The 15,926-nt window shown below is 51.8% G+C and overlaps 1 protein-coding gene across 2 annotated transcripts; it reads left to right on the top strand.

Annotated features, from left to right (window-relative positions):
* The first annotated feature begins 5,166 nt into the window (after positions 1 to 5,166).
* SPAG4 (sperm associated antigen 4) lies at positions 5,167 to 11,136 on the top strand. 2 transcript variants are annotated; one of them, XM_003273583.3, is made up of 12 exons: positions 5,167 to 5,711; positions 6,537 to 6,641; positions 6,925 to 6,991; positions 7,184 to 7,245; positions 7,495 to 7,538; positions 7,857 to 7,882; positions 8,019 to 8,127; positions 8,330 to 8,405; positions 8,587 to 8,702; positions 9,025 to 9,192; positions 10,768 to 10,857; positions 10,960 to 11,136. In XM_003273583.3, the coding sequence occupies exons 1-12, from the start codon at positions 5,408 to 5,410 to the stop codon at positions 11,107 to 11,109; spliced, it is 1,317 nt and encodes a 438-aa protein (XP_003273631.1). In that variant the 5' UTR covers positions 5,167 to 5,407; the 3' UTR covers positions 11,110 to 11,136. The 2 variants fall into 2 exon arrangements, with proteins under 2 accessions (XP_003273631.1, XP_012367234.1); XM_012511780.2 differs by having other exon boundaries at positions 5,620 to 5,692.
* Positions 11,137 to 15,926: the final 4,790 nt, after the last annotated feature.

Below are 15,926 nucleotides of genomic sequence, written 5' to 3'. Positions count from 1 at the left end.
TGGGGACCCCTGGCTCAAAGGACAGGAGCTAAGAGCAAAGATAGAAACCCAGGCAGTGGGAAGAAATGCTGAACGTGTTCTGGGCCATGTAATGTGTACAGTTTGGCTTGAACACAAGGAATGTACTGGGCGGCGGCAGCAGCAGCAGATAAGATTAGACGGAGGAGCTGGGTCTTGCTGTGTGACCTTGAGCCAGTCATGGTCCCTTCCTGTGCTTCAGCTTTTCCGTCTCAGTACTGGGTTGGAAATCCCTGTTCTGCCTATTTCTCCATTGTTGTTGTTTTGAGATGGAGTCTCACTCTGTCACCCAGGCTGGAGTGCAGTGGTGTGATCTTGGCTCACTGCAACCTCCACCGCCCAGGTTCAAGTGATTCTCCTGCCTCAGCCTCCCGAGTAGCTGGGATTAACAGATGTGCACCACCATACCTGGCTAATCTTTTTATTTTTAGTAGAGATGGGGTTTCACCATGTTGGTCAGGCTGGTCTTGAACTCCTGACCTCAGCTGATCCGCCCTTCTAGGCCTCCCAAAGTGCTGGGATTACAGAAGTGAGCCACTGCACCTGGCCAGTTGTTATGTATTCAAATGAGTTTGAGGGTCTAAAACACATCAGACAAGAGGGACAGGCTGTTCTGTTTTTTAAAAAGGCCCAGATTAGACCTGAAACCCTCAGATGCTGGGGGAAGGCTTCACCTCCCCACAGTCTTTTTTTTTTTTTTTTTTTTTTAAGACAGTGTCGGCCAGGCACAGTGGCTCACGCCTGTAATCCCAGCACTTTGGGAGGCTGAGGAAGGCAGATCAAGAGGTCAGGAGATTGAGACCATCCTGGCTAACACGGTGAAACCCCATCTCTAATGAAAATATAAAAAATTAGCCGGACGTGGTGGTGGGCACCTGTAGTCCCAGCTACTCGGGAGGCTGAGGCAGGAGAATGGTGTGAACCTGGGAGGCGGAGCTTGCAGTGAGCCAACATCGCGCCACTGTACTCCAGCCTGGGTGACAGAGCAAGACTCCGTCTCAAAAAAAAAAAAAACCAGACAGTGTCTCACTCTGTTGCCCAGGCTGGAGTACAGTGGTGCGATCTCAGCTCACTTCTACTCCGCTTCCCAGGTTCAACCAATTCCCTAACTCACCCTCCCCAGTAGTTGGGATTACAGGCATGCACCACCACGCCTGGCTAATTTTTGTATTTTTAGTACAGAGACGGGGTTTCACCATGTTGGTCAGGCTGGTCTTGAACTCCTGACCTTGTGAGCCCGCCTCAGCCTCCCAAAGTGCTGGGATTACAGGCGTGAGCCACTGTGCCCGGCTCACCTCTATTAAAAGGACCCAAAGGAGTTAACGGACAGAAAACGTGGCAGAGGCAGAGATGGGGTGGTATGGACCAGAATTTGTAGTTTTGCAGTGCCTTCGCCTTCCTCTCCCTTCTTCCGTGTGGGCCCTGTGGCACATAATGAAGCAAGGTATTGATGTCATCCCTCTGGAGCCTGGCATGGGCATCTCCCCTCTGGGCTAGAACATAGCTTAACAGATTGTCCGTGTGCCTCAACCCCTCAAAACCTGCCACTTCCAGTTCCTAACATTCTTGTTTTGTTTTGAGACGAAGTCTTGCTCTGTCACCCAGGCTGGAGTGCAGTGGTGCGATCCCAGCTCACTGTGACCTCCCCCTCTCGGGTTCAAGTGATTCTTCTGCCTCAGCCTCCCAAGTAGCTGGAAGTACAGGCACACGCCACCACACCCAGCTAATTTTTGTATTTTTAGTAGACACGGAGTTTCACCATATTGTCCAGGTTGGTCTTGAACTCTTGACCTCAAGTGATCCACTGCCTGGGTCTCACAAAGTGCTGGGAGTACAGGTGTGAGCCATCATGCCCGGCCCCAGTTCCTAACATTCTAAGGAAGGTGTGAGATGGCAGTAAGAGGACTGCACTCAAGGGCAGGATTTGGGAATTCTAATGTGATGCAGTGTTATTCCCCTACCTGGACCTGTCTGCCTAGCTGTGCAACTTGTGCATGATGCACTGCATTGTCTTTCAAAATGTGGTTGTTGTTTTTTTCTTTTTTTTTTTTTTGAGACAGAGTCTCACTCTGTGGCTCAGGCTGGAGTGCAGTGGCACAATCTTGGCTCACTGCAACCTCTGCCTTCTGGGATCAAGTGATTCTCCCACCTCAGCCTTCCAAGTAGCTGGGACTACAGGCACGGGCCACCAAGCCCGGCTAATTTTTGTATTTTTATTAGAGACGGGGTTTGACCATGTTGGCCAGGCTGGTCTCAAACTCCTCACATCAGGTGATTTGCCCGCCTCAACCTCTCAAAGTGCTGGGATTATAGGCATGAGCCACCAAGCCTGGCCCCAAAATGTGGTCTTCAATCAGGATCACAAATGTGGCTCACACCTGTAATCCTAGCACTTTGGGAGGCCGAGGCGGGCGGATCATGAGGTCAGGAGATCGAGACCATCCTGGCTAACACGGTGAAACCCCATTTCTACTAAAAGTACAAAAAATGAGCCGGGCATGGTGGCGGGTGCCTGTAGTCCCAGCTACTCGGGAGGCTGAGGCAGGAGAATGGCCTGAACCCGGGAGGCAGAGCTTGCAGTGAGCTGAGATTGCGCCACTGCACTCCAGCCTGGGCTACAGAGCAAGACTCCATCTCAGAAAAAAAAAAAAAAAAAAAAAATGCATGCTTTAGCCGGGCACAGTGGCTCATACCTGTAATCCCAGCACTTTAGGAGGCCGAGGTGGGCGGATCACCTGAGGTCAGGAGTTCGAGACCACCCTAGCCAACATAGTGCAACCCCGTCTCTACTAAAAATACCAAAAAAAAAAAAAAAAAGTTAGCCAGGCATGGTGGCACATGCCTGTAATCCCAGCTATTTTGGAGGCTGAGGCGGGATAATTGCTTGAACCCAGGAGGCAGAGGTTGCAGTGAGCCAAGATCGTACCATTGTATTCCAGCCTAGCCACAGATCAAGACTGTGTCTAAAAAATAAAAACAAAACAAAAGCACATTCCTGGGCCAACTCAAATTCCGCAGTATCTGCAGTAGAATCACAAGGTGTGCCTGGGAAGCTGAATTTCTATAAGCTGCACTGATATTCTGTTACATAGCAAGAGTTTGGGGACCTCTAGTCTTCTGGCTGTGACCATCTGATTCCTCATTCTTTCCTCCATGGCTCAGGTGTGCAGCCTGAGTGTGGGTATGATGATTGGTGGGTGCTGAATTCTCAACCCACAGACCCCTGGGAAACATGGGTCTGGGGGAGGGACCTACAGATCCTGAATGAGCTCTCTGACCTGATGTCTAGGATGAGAGGAGGGGGCTGAAGGGCTTGCAGAGCAAAGGGGACTAAGTATTTAGAAGTGGCCTGAGTGATGCCCTGCTCCTTCTTAACATTCATTATTTGCAAATATTTGAGCACCTACTACATGCTAGGCTTATCTAGGTGCTGGAGGATACAGTAGTGAATGAAAATCTGTGCCCTGATTAAGTTTATGTTCTAGTGGGCATGGCAGGCAATAAGGAAATAAATAAACGGGCCGGGCATGGTGGCTCACATCTGTAATCTCAGCACTTTCGGAGGCAGAAGTGGTGTATCACTTGAGGTCAGGAGTTGAAGACCAGGCTAGGCAACATAGCGAGACCCCATCTCTACAAAAAATACAAAAATTGGCCGGGCGCGGTGGCTCACACTTGTAATCCCAGCACTTGGGGAGGCCGAGGCAGGCGGATCACGAGGTCAGGAGATCGAGACCACGGTGAAACCCCGTCTCTACTAAAAATACAAAAAAATTAGCCGGGCGTGGTGGCGGGCGCCTGTAGTCCCAGCTACTCGGAGAGGCAGGAGAATGGCGTGAACCCAGGAGGCGGAGCTTGCAGTGAGCTGAGATCGTGCCACTGCACTCCAGCCTGGGTGACAGAGCGAGACTCCGTCTCAAAAAAAAAAAAAAAAAAAAAAAAAAAATACAAAAATTAGCTGGGTGTGGTGGTGCAAGCCTGTAGTCCCAGCTACTCAAGAGGCTGAGGCAGGAGGATTGCTTGAGGCCAGGAGATGGAGGCTGCAGTGAGCTGAGATCGTGCCACTGCACTCCAGCCTGGGCAACAGAGCGAGACCCCATCTCAAAAAAAGAAAGAAATGAAATATATAGCATGTTAGTGACACGTGCTGAGGAGAAAAACAAAACAGGGAAGGGGGATAGAAACTGGTATTTGCTAAGTGCAATTTTAGATGGGGTTTTCTAGGAAGTGCTGTGACATCATCGCTTGCTTTAAAAGAGGCCAGGCACAGTGGCTGACTCCTGTAATCTCAGCACTTTGGGAGCCCCAGGCAGGCGGATAACCTGAGGTCAGGAGTTCAAGACCAGCCTGGCCAACATGGTAAAACGCCGTCTCTACAAAAATACAAAAATTAGCCAGGCATGATGGTGGGTGTCTGTAATCCCAGCTACTCGGGAGGCTGAGGCAGGAGAATCGCTTGAACCCGGGAGGCGGAGGTTGCACTGAGCCGAGATTGCACTACTGCCCTCCAGCCTGGGCGACAGAGCAGGACTCTGTCTCAAAAAAAAAAAAAAAAAAAAAAAAAAAAAGTGCTGGGCGCAGTGGCTCATGCCTGTAATCCCAGCACTTTAGGAGGCCGAGGCAGGTGGATCGCCTGAGATCGGGAGTTCAAGACCAGCCTGACTAACATGGAGAAACCCCGTCTCTACTAAAAGTACAAAATTAGCCAGACGTGGTGGTGCATGCCTGTAATCCTAGCTACTCAGGAGGCTGAGGCAGGAGAATCGCTTGAACCCGGGAGGCGGAGGTTGCAGTGGACCAAGATCGCGCCATTGCACTCCAGCCTGGGCAACAGAGTGAGACTCCATCTCAAAAAAAAACAAAAAAGAAAGAAAAAAACTGTTACAGACTGAGTGCCACTTTGGATGGGGTTTTCTGGGAAGTGCAGTAACATCATCGCTTGCTTTAAAAGAGGCCGGGCGCGGTGGCTGACGCCTGTACTCCCAGCGCTTTGGGAGGCCGAGGCAGGAGGATCACTTGAGCCCAGGAGTTCGAAGTTACAATGAGCTATGATCAGGCCACTGCACTCCAGCCTGGGCAATGAGAAAGACCCTGTCTCTTAAACAACAACAACAAAGTCAGAAGGAAAGGCTACCATGGTTACAGCTCCCGGTGACGTCACGGCCAGCTCCGTAACGCGCGGCCAGGGCAGCCCGCGGAGACCGAGGCTCCTCTGTGACGTCAGCAGCCGGCCGGGACACAGCGGGAGGGCAGATGCGGCCGCGGGGCCTGCCGGCTTCACGCAGGGTCCGTGGGGTCCCCGCGGCGCGCAGCGGCTGAAGGAGGCCCCAGGGCCTTGGCGACCGCGGCGGCGGCTTTAGCCTCAGTGACTAAGCAGCAGGGCGTCAGGATGCGGCGAAGCTCCCGCCCGGGCTCGGCCGCGTCCTCGCGCAAGCACACCCCCGACTTTTTCAGCGAGAACAGCTCAATGAGCATCACCTCGGAGGACAGCAAAGGGCTCCGGTCAGCGGGGCCGGGGCCTGGGGAGCCCGAGGGCAGAAGAGCCCGGGGCCCGAGCTGCGGTGAGCCCGCCTTGAGCGCGGGAGTGCCCGGAGGAACCACATGGGCAGGAAGCTCTCAGCAGAAGCCGGCGCCTCGGAGCCACAACTGGCAGACAGCCTGTGGCGCGGCAACCGTGAGGGGCGGGGCCTCGGGTGCGGGCGGAGTCTACCCCGGGTGAGCCAGTGGAGGGGGCGGGGCCTAAAGGGCGGTGCTGGGCGGGGACGGGGCTAAGATGATATCTGGGCACCTCCTACAAGGTGGGTCCTGTAGGGTAAAGGGATGGTGCTAAATGAGATCCCTTAAGGGGCGGAGCCTCGGTGTCCTGGACGGTTATGGGAAGGGGCGGGGAAAATCTTGTGGTTGGGTGTCACCGAGGAGGCGTGGCCTCAATGTTAGCGTGAGTAGCTCCCAGGACAATTGGGTTCCACCAAGATCTAAGGCTGGGGGCGGGTCATCCGTTTGTGGGTGGGACCAACTCTTTTTTTTTTTATGCAACGGAGTTTCGCTCTTGTTGCCCATGCCATGCAATGGCATGATCTCGGCTCACCGCAACCTCCGCCTCCCGGGTTCAAACGATTCTCCCGCCTCAGCCTCCCGAGTAGCTGGGATTACAGGAGTGCGCCACCATGCCCGGCCAATTTTTGTGTTTTTAGTAGAGACGGGGTTTCTCCATGTTAATCAGGCTGGCCTCGAACTCCCGATCTCAGGTGATCCGCCCGCCTCGGCCTCCCAAATCGCTGAGATTACAGGCGTGAGCCACCGCGTCCGGCCGGGAGACCAACTCTTGACGGAGCCTCCCTGAGGGGCGGGGCTTCAGAGGGCGGAGCGGGAGCTGGGATAGGGCTGCCGTGGGACCAAAGCCTGTGAGAGGCTTCCCAGCTTTCTGGCTTCTGGACTGAGCAATCTGCGGCCGGGTCTCGAGGGGAAAATAGGTCTGTGGTCCGCAAGGCCCCAATGGAGCCCTTGGGTTCCCGCAGAACCGACTGGGTCTCCAGTAGTCTCTGAGGAGCCGCTCGACCTTCTCCCGACCCTGGATATGAGGCAGGAGATGCCTCCCCCGCGGGTGTTCAAGAGCTTTCTGAGTACGGGCCAGGCCAGCTGCGATCCCCTCTGACCCTCGGGTTCCCCTCTCCGAACTCCAGTTCTCTCTGAGCCCCCGGCCCCCATTTGAGTATCGAGCCCCTCTCCGAGCCTCAACTCATTCTCCTAGCCCCCATCTAATTATCCTAGCCCACCCCTCTCTTCGTGAGCCCCAGGCCCACCCCCGGCCCCTCCCAAGCCCCTTCTGAACCCGGACACCACGCTGGCTGAGCCCCCGCCTCTCCCTGCCGTGGGCCCCTCTCTGACCCTCTGTCCTGGCCTCAGGCCTGCTCTTCCAGGGGCTGAGCGTGTTGTTATCCCTGGCAGGAGACGTGCTGGTCAGCATGTACAGGTCAGAGGGAGGGACGCTGGCGCCCCAGGGGCCGCTCTTTGGAGGGGGTGGGGAGCAGGGCCGGGACCTTGCTGGCGCTTGAGCCGATTCAGATCTGATTGAGTCATGTTGGCAGGAGCTGGGTCTAGGACACTGGGGTGGGGACTGGAGGGTTGAGCAGGTCGGGGCCTCAGCCTCCCTCCGGTTCCTCAGGGAGGTCTGTTCCATCCGCTTCCTGTTCACGGCTGTGTCGCTGCTGAGCCTCTTTCTGTCAGGTGAGGGGCAGTGAATTTCCTGGAGCCCCTGCCCTGGGTGCTTTGGAGGCAAACCCAGCACATTTTCTCCTACATCCTCGCTCCTGCAGCTCCTGGCATTCCCCTGCAGAACCCCCTAATTCCCCCTCAGACTCCCACGGTCCTCCCCAGGCTTAACCCCCTCAAGCCTCTTTCCACTGTCCCGCTTTGCCGGGGAAACCCATTCTCTTCCTTTTCCTTCTCCTGAGACCCCTTCCTCTCTTTCCGCAGCATTCTGGCTGGGGCTTCTGTACCTGGTCTCTCCTTTGGAGAATGTGAGTTGGGGAGACTGTCCTGGGGTCGGGGGCTGGCAGGTTGTGAACCTGGAGATTGTGGGGGTCCCCTGGACTGTTGGTCTGCTGGGGTGGGGGTAGTGCCAGAGGCTACAATCCTTAAGAAGGGCTGGATATAAACAGATTTATGAGGGATTGTGCTTGAGGGTCTCTTGGGGTCTCTGATACTGGGAGGTCAAGGAGGAGTCGAGGAAAGGGGACACAGTCTTCAAAAAGGAAGCCCTGGCCGTTTCCAGGTTGAGGTAGGAGCAAGGACGACCGGAGCTGAGCGGCTCTGTGTTTTGTCCCTTCATCCAACAGGAACCTAAGGAGATGCTGACTCTAAGGTGAAAGAGGACACCTAGGGTGGGAAATTGGGGGGCTCAAAGTTGCTTCTTTGAGAACCTGGAAGGCGTGGGGGCCTTTGGGAGGTGTCCAGGGGGACACGGAGCCAACCCCACGGCGCCCACCTCCCACCTCTAGTGAGTACCACCAGCGCGTGCGCTCCCAGGGGCAGCAGCTGCAGCAGCTCCAGGCCGAGCTGGATAAACTCCACAAGGAGGTGTCCACTGTTCGGGCAGCCAACAGCGAGGTGAGCCCCGGTCCACCTTGGAAACCCCTGATGGATCCCTACTCCCAGGGTCCTGAGACTTAAGCTCCGCCCAGAGCCCTGCGGGATCTCTCCCGGTGCCCACGAAGTCCATCCCAAAGCAGCCAGCTCCCAGAGGTCCCGTCCACCTGTAAAAGCAGCCCGCAAGCCTCGCCCCTCCAGGCCTCGCCCTCCCTCCTTTCAGAGAGTGGCCAAGCTCGTGTTCCAGAAGCTGAATGAGGACTTTGTGCGGAAGCCCGACTATGCTTTGAGCTCTGTGGGTAAGACCCGGAGACACTGGAAGACAGAGACGCAGACAGGAAAGAGGCCAAGACACTGACACAGACAGACCCATGCACCTGACGGGCCGAAGACAGAGCCTCGGACAGCCCCCGACCCCCGCCGCGCCCCAACCCCAGGCAAGGCCTGGGAGCCTCTGAGGGTTACTTCTCACTGTTCCAGGAGCCTCCATCGACCTGCAGAAGACATCCCACGACTACGCAGACAGGAACACTGCCTACTTCTGGAATCGCTTCAGCTTCTGGAACTACGCACGGCCTCCCACGGTTATCCTGGAGGTGGGTCTGGAAACATCCCGGGATGGGAGCCGGGGCGGGACGCTGGGAAAAGCATCAAAACCCCGCCCTACAGGCGGAGCTTGGTTGAGCCGAGGGCGTGGCGCTAGGCGGGGCCTGGCTTGGCCTGGGTCGGGCTCTGGACGAGCCCGAGGATGGCGTTTAACCCAAGGAGAGACCTGGCAATGCTGGGGACTGGGTCCTGGGCGGGCTGGAGGAGGAGCTCCGGGCGGGCCGAGGGATGGGGTCGAGCTGAGGCCCGGGCTGGGGAGCGGCAGCAGTCGCTCTGTCCGACGGTTCTGATGGTCCCTCCGCCCGCCTGCAGCCCCACGTGTTCCCTGGGAATTGCTGGGCTTTTGAAGGCGACCAAGGCCAGGTGGTGATCCAACTGCCGGGCCGAGTGCAGCTGAGCGACATCACTCTGCAGCATCCACCGCCCAGGGTGGAGCACACCGGAGGAGCCAACAGCGCCCCCCGCGATTTCGCGGTCTTTGTGAGTGCGGACGAGGTCAGGAGGTGGGGGATTTTGCCTAGAGAGCCCCAAGCAGTCTTGAGAACTGGTGCCATTATCTGAGTCTTCGCTTGCTCATCTATAAAATGGAGATACTACTATTTGCCTCTCAGAGCTGCTGTAGGTTATAGTCATAACCATATCCAGATATTAGTTCTTGCTTGCAAAGCACTCCGTGCCAAGCAGTTTACAGGCATTCTTATTTTGTTGTTTTTTGTTTTTTGTTTTTTGTGTTTTTTTTTGAGACAGATTCTCGCTCTCTCACCCAGGCTGGAGTGCAGTGGCGCAGTCTCGGCTCACTGCAAGCTCCGCCTCCCGGGTTCACGCCATTCTCCTGCCTCAGCCTCTCCGAGTAGCTGGGACTACAGGCGCCCGCCACCACGCCCGGCTAATTTTTTGTATTTTTAGTAGAGACGGGGTTTCACCGTGGTCTCGATCTCCTGACCTCGTGATCCACCCGCCTCGGCCTCCCAAAGTGCTGGGATTACAAGCGTGAGCCACTGCGCCCGGCCTTTGTTGTTGTTTTTGAGACAGAGTCTCGCTCTTGTCACCCAGGCTGCTGGAGTGCAGTGGTGCAATCTCAGCTCACTGCAACCTCAGCCTCTGGGATTCAAGCGATTCTTGTGCCTCATCCTCCCGAGTAGCTGGAATTACAGGCGTGCGTCACCATGCCCGGCTAATTTTTGTATTTTTAGTAGAGATGGGGTTTCACCATGTTGGCCTGGATGGTCTCAAACTCCCGACCTCAAGTGATCCGCCCTCCTTGGCCTTCTGAAATGCTGATTACAGGCATGAGCCACCGCGCCTGCTGTGCACCCACATAACAACCTATGATGTACTGTTATTATCTCCCCCTTTAAAGATGAAGAAAGTAATGCTCAGAGAGGGGACGTTATTTGTCCAAGGTAACACAACTAACAGTTGGCAGGATTAAATTTAAAACCTGGTTTCAGCCGGGCGCAGTGGCTCACGCCTGTAATCCCAGCACTTTGGGAGGCCGAGGCAGGCGGATCACGAGGTCAGGAGATCAAGACCTTCCTGGCTAACATGGTGAAACCTCGTCTCTCCTAAAAATACAAAAAATTAGCCGGGCGTGGTGGTGGGTGCCTGTAGTCCCAGCTACTCGGGAGGCGGAGGCAGGAGAATGGCTTGAACCCGGGAGGCGGAGCTTGCAGTGAGCAGAGATCGCGCCACTGCACTCCAGCCTGGGCAACAGAGCAAGACTCCATCTCAAAATAAATAAATAAATAAATAAATAAATAAATAAATAAAAAAACCTGGTTTCTTCCCGGGAGGCAGAGCTTGCAGTAAGCCAAGATCTCACCACTGCACTCCAGCCTGGGTGACAGAGCGACACTCTGTCTCAAAATAAATAAATAAATAAATAAAAGCCTGGTTTCTTAGAGCCCACATTCTGAATTACAGTATACGACCATCAAAAAATACATGAGAACATACATATAGCTATTGAATACATAGAAGATCCTCAGCAAAGTTTTCTTCTTCCCCCTCCACCTGTCCCCCTCATAGTTCCTCCTTTCACTCTTCACCCACCAGGGCCTCCAGGTTGATGATGAAACTGAAGTTTTTTTGGGGAAATTCACCTTCGATGTTGAGAAATCGGAGATTCAGACTTTCCACCTGCAGGTGTGTTTGTCTCTAGGGTAAAGGTGCCAAGGGAGTGGGGCAGTGAGGGATGAATGACCCAGGAGGAGGGCAGCCCTTGGCATGATCTATTTGTCTTCCCAGAATGACCCCCCAGCTGCCTTTCCCAAGGTGAAGATCCAGATTCTAAGCAACTGGGGCCACCCCCATTTCACGTGCTTGTATCGAGTCCGTGCCCATGGTGTGCGAACCTCAGAGGGGGCAGAGGGCAGTGCCACAGGGGGGCCCCATTAAACATGCTGATTGTTGGAGTAGAATTGAGTTCTGCTGAAGGATGCTGGATCAGTGCTTCGGGGGGCTCTGTTGGGAGAGCTCTGGCTGCCGCTGCATCTAAGTATGGTGGGGGTGACTTCCCAATGCACCCTCTTTTCTTGGAGAAGTCTAGATCAAGATCATAATAGCGGCTCCTGTTTATGGAGTGCCTACCACGTACAAGAAACAGTGCTGTGGACATTACACACGTTACCCAACTTCATTCTCACAACCAGAGAGGGAAGCTGCTCAGGTCAGGAAACTTGTTCAATGTCACACAGCTAGTGAAAGGCAGCACCAGAGCAGTACCCAGGCCCACCTTCCTCCAGAGGCTGTCCTCTAACTGCAGAGCTGCAGGCAGCCTGAACCTACCTTTGTGCTCAGTGGGAAAGTCCCCAACTCCTGCTAGGTACAGGTGGAGGGGTAGCTACCCCCTTTCTGCAGGTACACACTCAAAAGCTAAGGAGACTTTATAACCTCTAGGAAGCTTCTGAGTCACAGAGCTGATGCAGGCCTGGTAGCCCCTACATAGGTTGTCTTACTGAGACCTGAGTTCCCAACTCTGTGTGAGGCACAGCATAGATGATTTAGTGTTCACCAGTCCCTGCCCTCGAGGAGCCTGACAGGGGAAAGAAGAGGCTCCAGGAAACAGGACAGTGCATTTACAGATCCAAGAATTCTTCACTCTAAGGATCAAAAGTGGAATTGCAGGGAAAAAAGACGGAGGAGAAAGCAACAAAGGATTAATGAGTTCTACCTAGGGGTAGGAAAGGAGGACCAGAATGAGCAAAGCAACATGCACCATCTTGGAGGGCAATGTGCAATATCTATTAAAATTTTAAATATACCCTTTGATCTAGCACTTCCACTTTTAGGAACAAATTCTTCAGAAACATTCCTGTTAAGTGCACAAAGATACTACGTGTACAAAGATGTTCATTATAGCATTGTTTGAAAAAAACTGGGATTCAAATCTCCATGAATAAGAGACTGGTATACTCCTACAAAAAAATAAGATGTAGGCATTAACACCTTCCCAATGTGTTCATGCTTTAGAAGAATATACAGACTATTAATAGTGTTTATACCTTTAAGAAGTGAAATTTGGCCTGGCGTGGTGTCTCATGCCTGTAGTCCCAGCACTTTGGGAGGCTGAGGAGGGTGGATCATGAGGTCAGGAGATCAAGACCATCCTGGCCAACATGGTGAAACCCCATCTCTACTAAAGATACAAAAATTAGCTGGGTGTTGTGGCATGTGCCTGTAGTCCCAGCTACTTGGGAGACTGAGGCAGGAAATCACTTGAATCGGGAGGCAGAGGTTGCAGTGGGCCAAGATCATGCCACTGCACTCCAGCCTGACGACAGAGTGAGACTCTGTCTCAAGTAAATAAATAAATAATCTGGGGAATTTTTTTATAATTTGAAGATGAAAGAGACCCCACTGAGTGCTCTCGAGGCCTATTTTTATTTTTCGTTTATCAAAGCCTAAGTTTAGAATTATGAACTAATGCAGCTTTGCTGGAGGGCAGTTTCACAACAGGAACCAAAAGCCTTACAACTGTTTGTACTCTTTACTCATAGAAATTCCATTCCTAAGAATTTATCCATAGCATACATAGATGTATTCAAAGGTAATATTTATAAGGAAATTTAACACAGTGTTGTTTATAAAGAAAATTGGAAACTTAGTAACCAAGCAGATAAACTGTTATAAAAAATAAGCAGCCAATAGAAATGGTAATATAAGAGAATGTCTGAAGCCACTGAAAGTAATTAATGATATATAGGCTGGGCATGGTGGCTCACACCTGTAATCCCAGCACTTTGGGAAGCCGAGGTGGGCGGATCACCTGAGGTTGAGAGTTCGAGACCAGTCTGGCCAACATTGTGAAACCCCATCTCTACTAAAAAAATACAAAAAAATTAGCCGGGCATGGTGGCAGGCACCTGTAGTCCCAGCTACTCAGGAGGCTGAGGCAGGAGAATTGCTTGAACCTGGGAGGTGGAGCTTGCAGTGAGCCGAGATCGCGCCACTGCACTCCACCCCGGGCGACACAGCGAGACTCCGTCTCAAAACAAACAAACAAACAAAAAATTAGCTGGGTGTGCTGGTGGGTGCCTGTAATCCCAGCTACTAGGGAAGCTGAGGCAGGAGAATCGCTTGAACCTGGGAGGCAGAGGTTGCGGTGAGCTGAGATCGCACCACTGCACTCCAGCCTGGGCAACAGAGCAAGACTCTGTCTAAATAGTAATAATAATAAATGATATATGGATAACTTTTTAAAAAGCAAGTTAAAGTGGCATAAATAATATGTCCATATTAAAAGAATTCTACATGCCAAAGGATACTATAAAAAGACAACCTGGGAAGAAATATTTTCAACATGTATGAGATGAAGGGGCTAATAACCTTAACAAAATAAAAGCTATAACACATACATGCAGACTATGAATAGGCTATTGAGAAGAACTATAATTTACAAATAACCATATAAGATACCTATCCTTCATATTTAAATAAATTCAAGCTGGGCGTGGTGGCTCACGCCTGTAATTCCAGCACTTTGGGATGCCGAGGTGAGCAGATCACGAGGTCAGGAGTTCGAGACCAGCCTGACCAATATGGTGAAACCCGGTCTCTACTAAAAATACAAAAATCAGCCGGGCGTGCTGGCGCACGCCTGTAATCCCAGCTACTCAGGAGGCTGAGGCAGGAGAATCACTTGAACCTGGGAGGCGGAGGTTGCAGTGAGCTGAGATTGTGCCACTGCACTCCAGCCTGGGCAACAGAGTGAGACTCCGTCACAAAAAAAATAAATAAAATAAAAAATGAAGGCCGGGCGCAGTGGCTCACGCTTGTAATCCCAGCACTTTGGGAGGCCGAGGCGGGTGGATCACGAGGTCAGGAGATCAAGACCACGGTGAAACCCCGTCTCTACTAAAAATACAAAAAATTAGCCGGGCGTGGTGGCGGGCGCCTGTAGTCCCAGCTACTCGGAGAGGCTGAGGCAGGAGAATGGCGTGAACCCAGGAGGTGGAGCTTGCAGTGAGCCGAGATCGCGCCACTGCACTCCAGCCTGGGTGACAGAGCGAGACTCCATCTCAAAAAAAAAAAAAAAATAAGAAAGAAATTCAAACTAAAAATGATTTTTTGCTTCTTTTTACCTGTCAGATTAACAAAAGGGGTAAGTTTGACCATAATATTTGTTATGAAGGATAATTTGCAATATCTATTAAAATTTTAAATATAACCTTTGATATAGCATTTCCACTTTTAGGAACAATTGTTTCTTCAGAAACATTCCAGTTAAGTGCACAGACATATATGTACAAGGATGTTCATTATAGCATTGAAAGAAACTAGGACTCAAATCTCCATAAATAAGAGATTAGCTAAATAAGCTACACTCCCACCAAGAAAAAAAAAAAAAAAAAAGATGGCCGGGTGCAGTGGCTTATCCCAGCACTTTGGGAGGCCAAGGTGGGCAGATCACCTGAGGTCTCGAGTTCAAGACCAGCCAACATGGTGAAACCCCATCTCTACTAAAAACACAAAAATTAGCCAGGCATGGTGGTGCGTGCCTGTAGTCCCAGTTACTTGGGAGGCGGAAGCAGGAGAATCGCTTGAACCCAGAAGGCAGAAGTTGCAGATCGTGCCATTGCACTCCAGCCTGGGCAATACAGAGAGACTACGTCTCAAAAAAGAAAAAAGGAAAGAAGCAATAGGTTCTGATAGGTAAGACACCAAAATGTATTAAATAAAAAGGTCCAAGTAGTATGTATAAATATCCCATTGATAAAAATCTGTTTTTCAGATCTAGGAAAAACAGGGGCCCTTACCTACTCCACTATTTGTACAATGTGTGTGTGTGTTTTTTGTTTTTTTTTTTTTGAGAGGGAGTCTCGCTTTGTCGCCCAGGCAGGAGTGCAGTGGCACCATCTCGGCTCACTGAAAGCTCTGCCTCCCGGGTTCCCGCCATTCTCCTGCCTCAGCCTCCCAAGTAGCTGGGACCACAGGCGCCTGCCACCACGCCCGGCTAATTTTTTTGTATTTTTTAGTAGAGACAGGGTTTCACCATGTTAGCCAGGATGGTCTCAATCTCCTGACCTTGTGATCCGCCTGCCTCGGCCTCCCAAAGTGTTGGGATTACAGGTGTGAGCCACCGTGCCTGGCCTATTTGTACAGTATTTATATTTGAAATAACTTCATACTAACAAGCACATATTTTAAAATTAGAAAAACAAATTTTAACACATGCTAAAACAGTATGTGTAGACAAAACGTTATGTGCCCAATGTTTTATCAGGACATGGGAGTTTGAGTGGTATTTTTTCTGCACTTAAAATTTTTTTCTTTTCTGAGACAGAGTCTTGCTCTGCAGCCCAGGCTGGGGTGCAGTGGTGCAGTACTGGCTCTCTGCATCCTCCGCTTCCCGGGTTCAAGCAATTCTCCTGCCTCAGCCTCCTGAGTAGTTGGAATTATTGGCGCCCACCACCACACCAAGCTAATTTCTGTATTTTTAGTAGAGAAGGGGTTTCATCATGTTGGCCAGGCTGGTCTTGAACTCCTGACCTCAAATGATCTGCCCTCCTCAGCCTCCCAAAGTGCTGGGATTACAGGCATGAGCCACCACGCCCAGCCAGAATTTTTCTACAATGAATACATGTATTCTCTATTAAGAAAAAATTAGCTGTTAAAAAAATTCAGGATTTTCACCTGTCTTTAGGACCAAAATTACCACTACTCCTTCCCCTCCAGGAAGTCTAACATAGCCTTTGCTCCACCTTAAAACTCAT

Source organism: Nomascus leucogenys, chromosome 13, assembly GCF_006542625.1.
Source record: "Nomascus leucogenys isolate Asia chromosome 13, Asia_NLE_v1, whole genome shotgun sequence".
NCBI classification, from domain to species: domain Eukaryota; kingdom Metazoa; phylum Chordata; class Mammalia; order Primates; family Hylobatidae; genus Nomascus; species Nomascus leucogenys.
The sequence above is the reverse complement of the archived record's forward strand: the minus strand, read 5'-3'. Positions and strand labels throughout refer to the sequence as shown.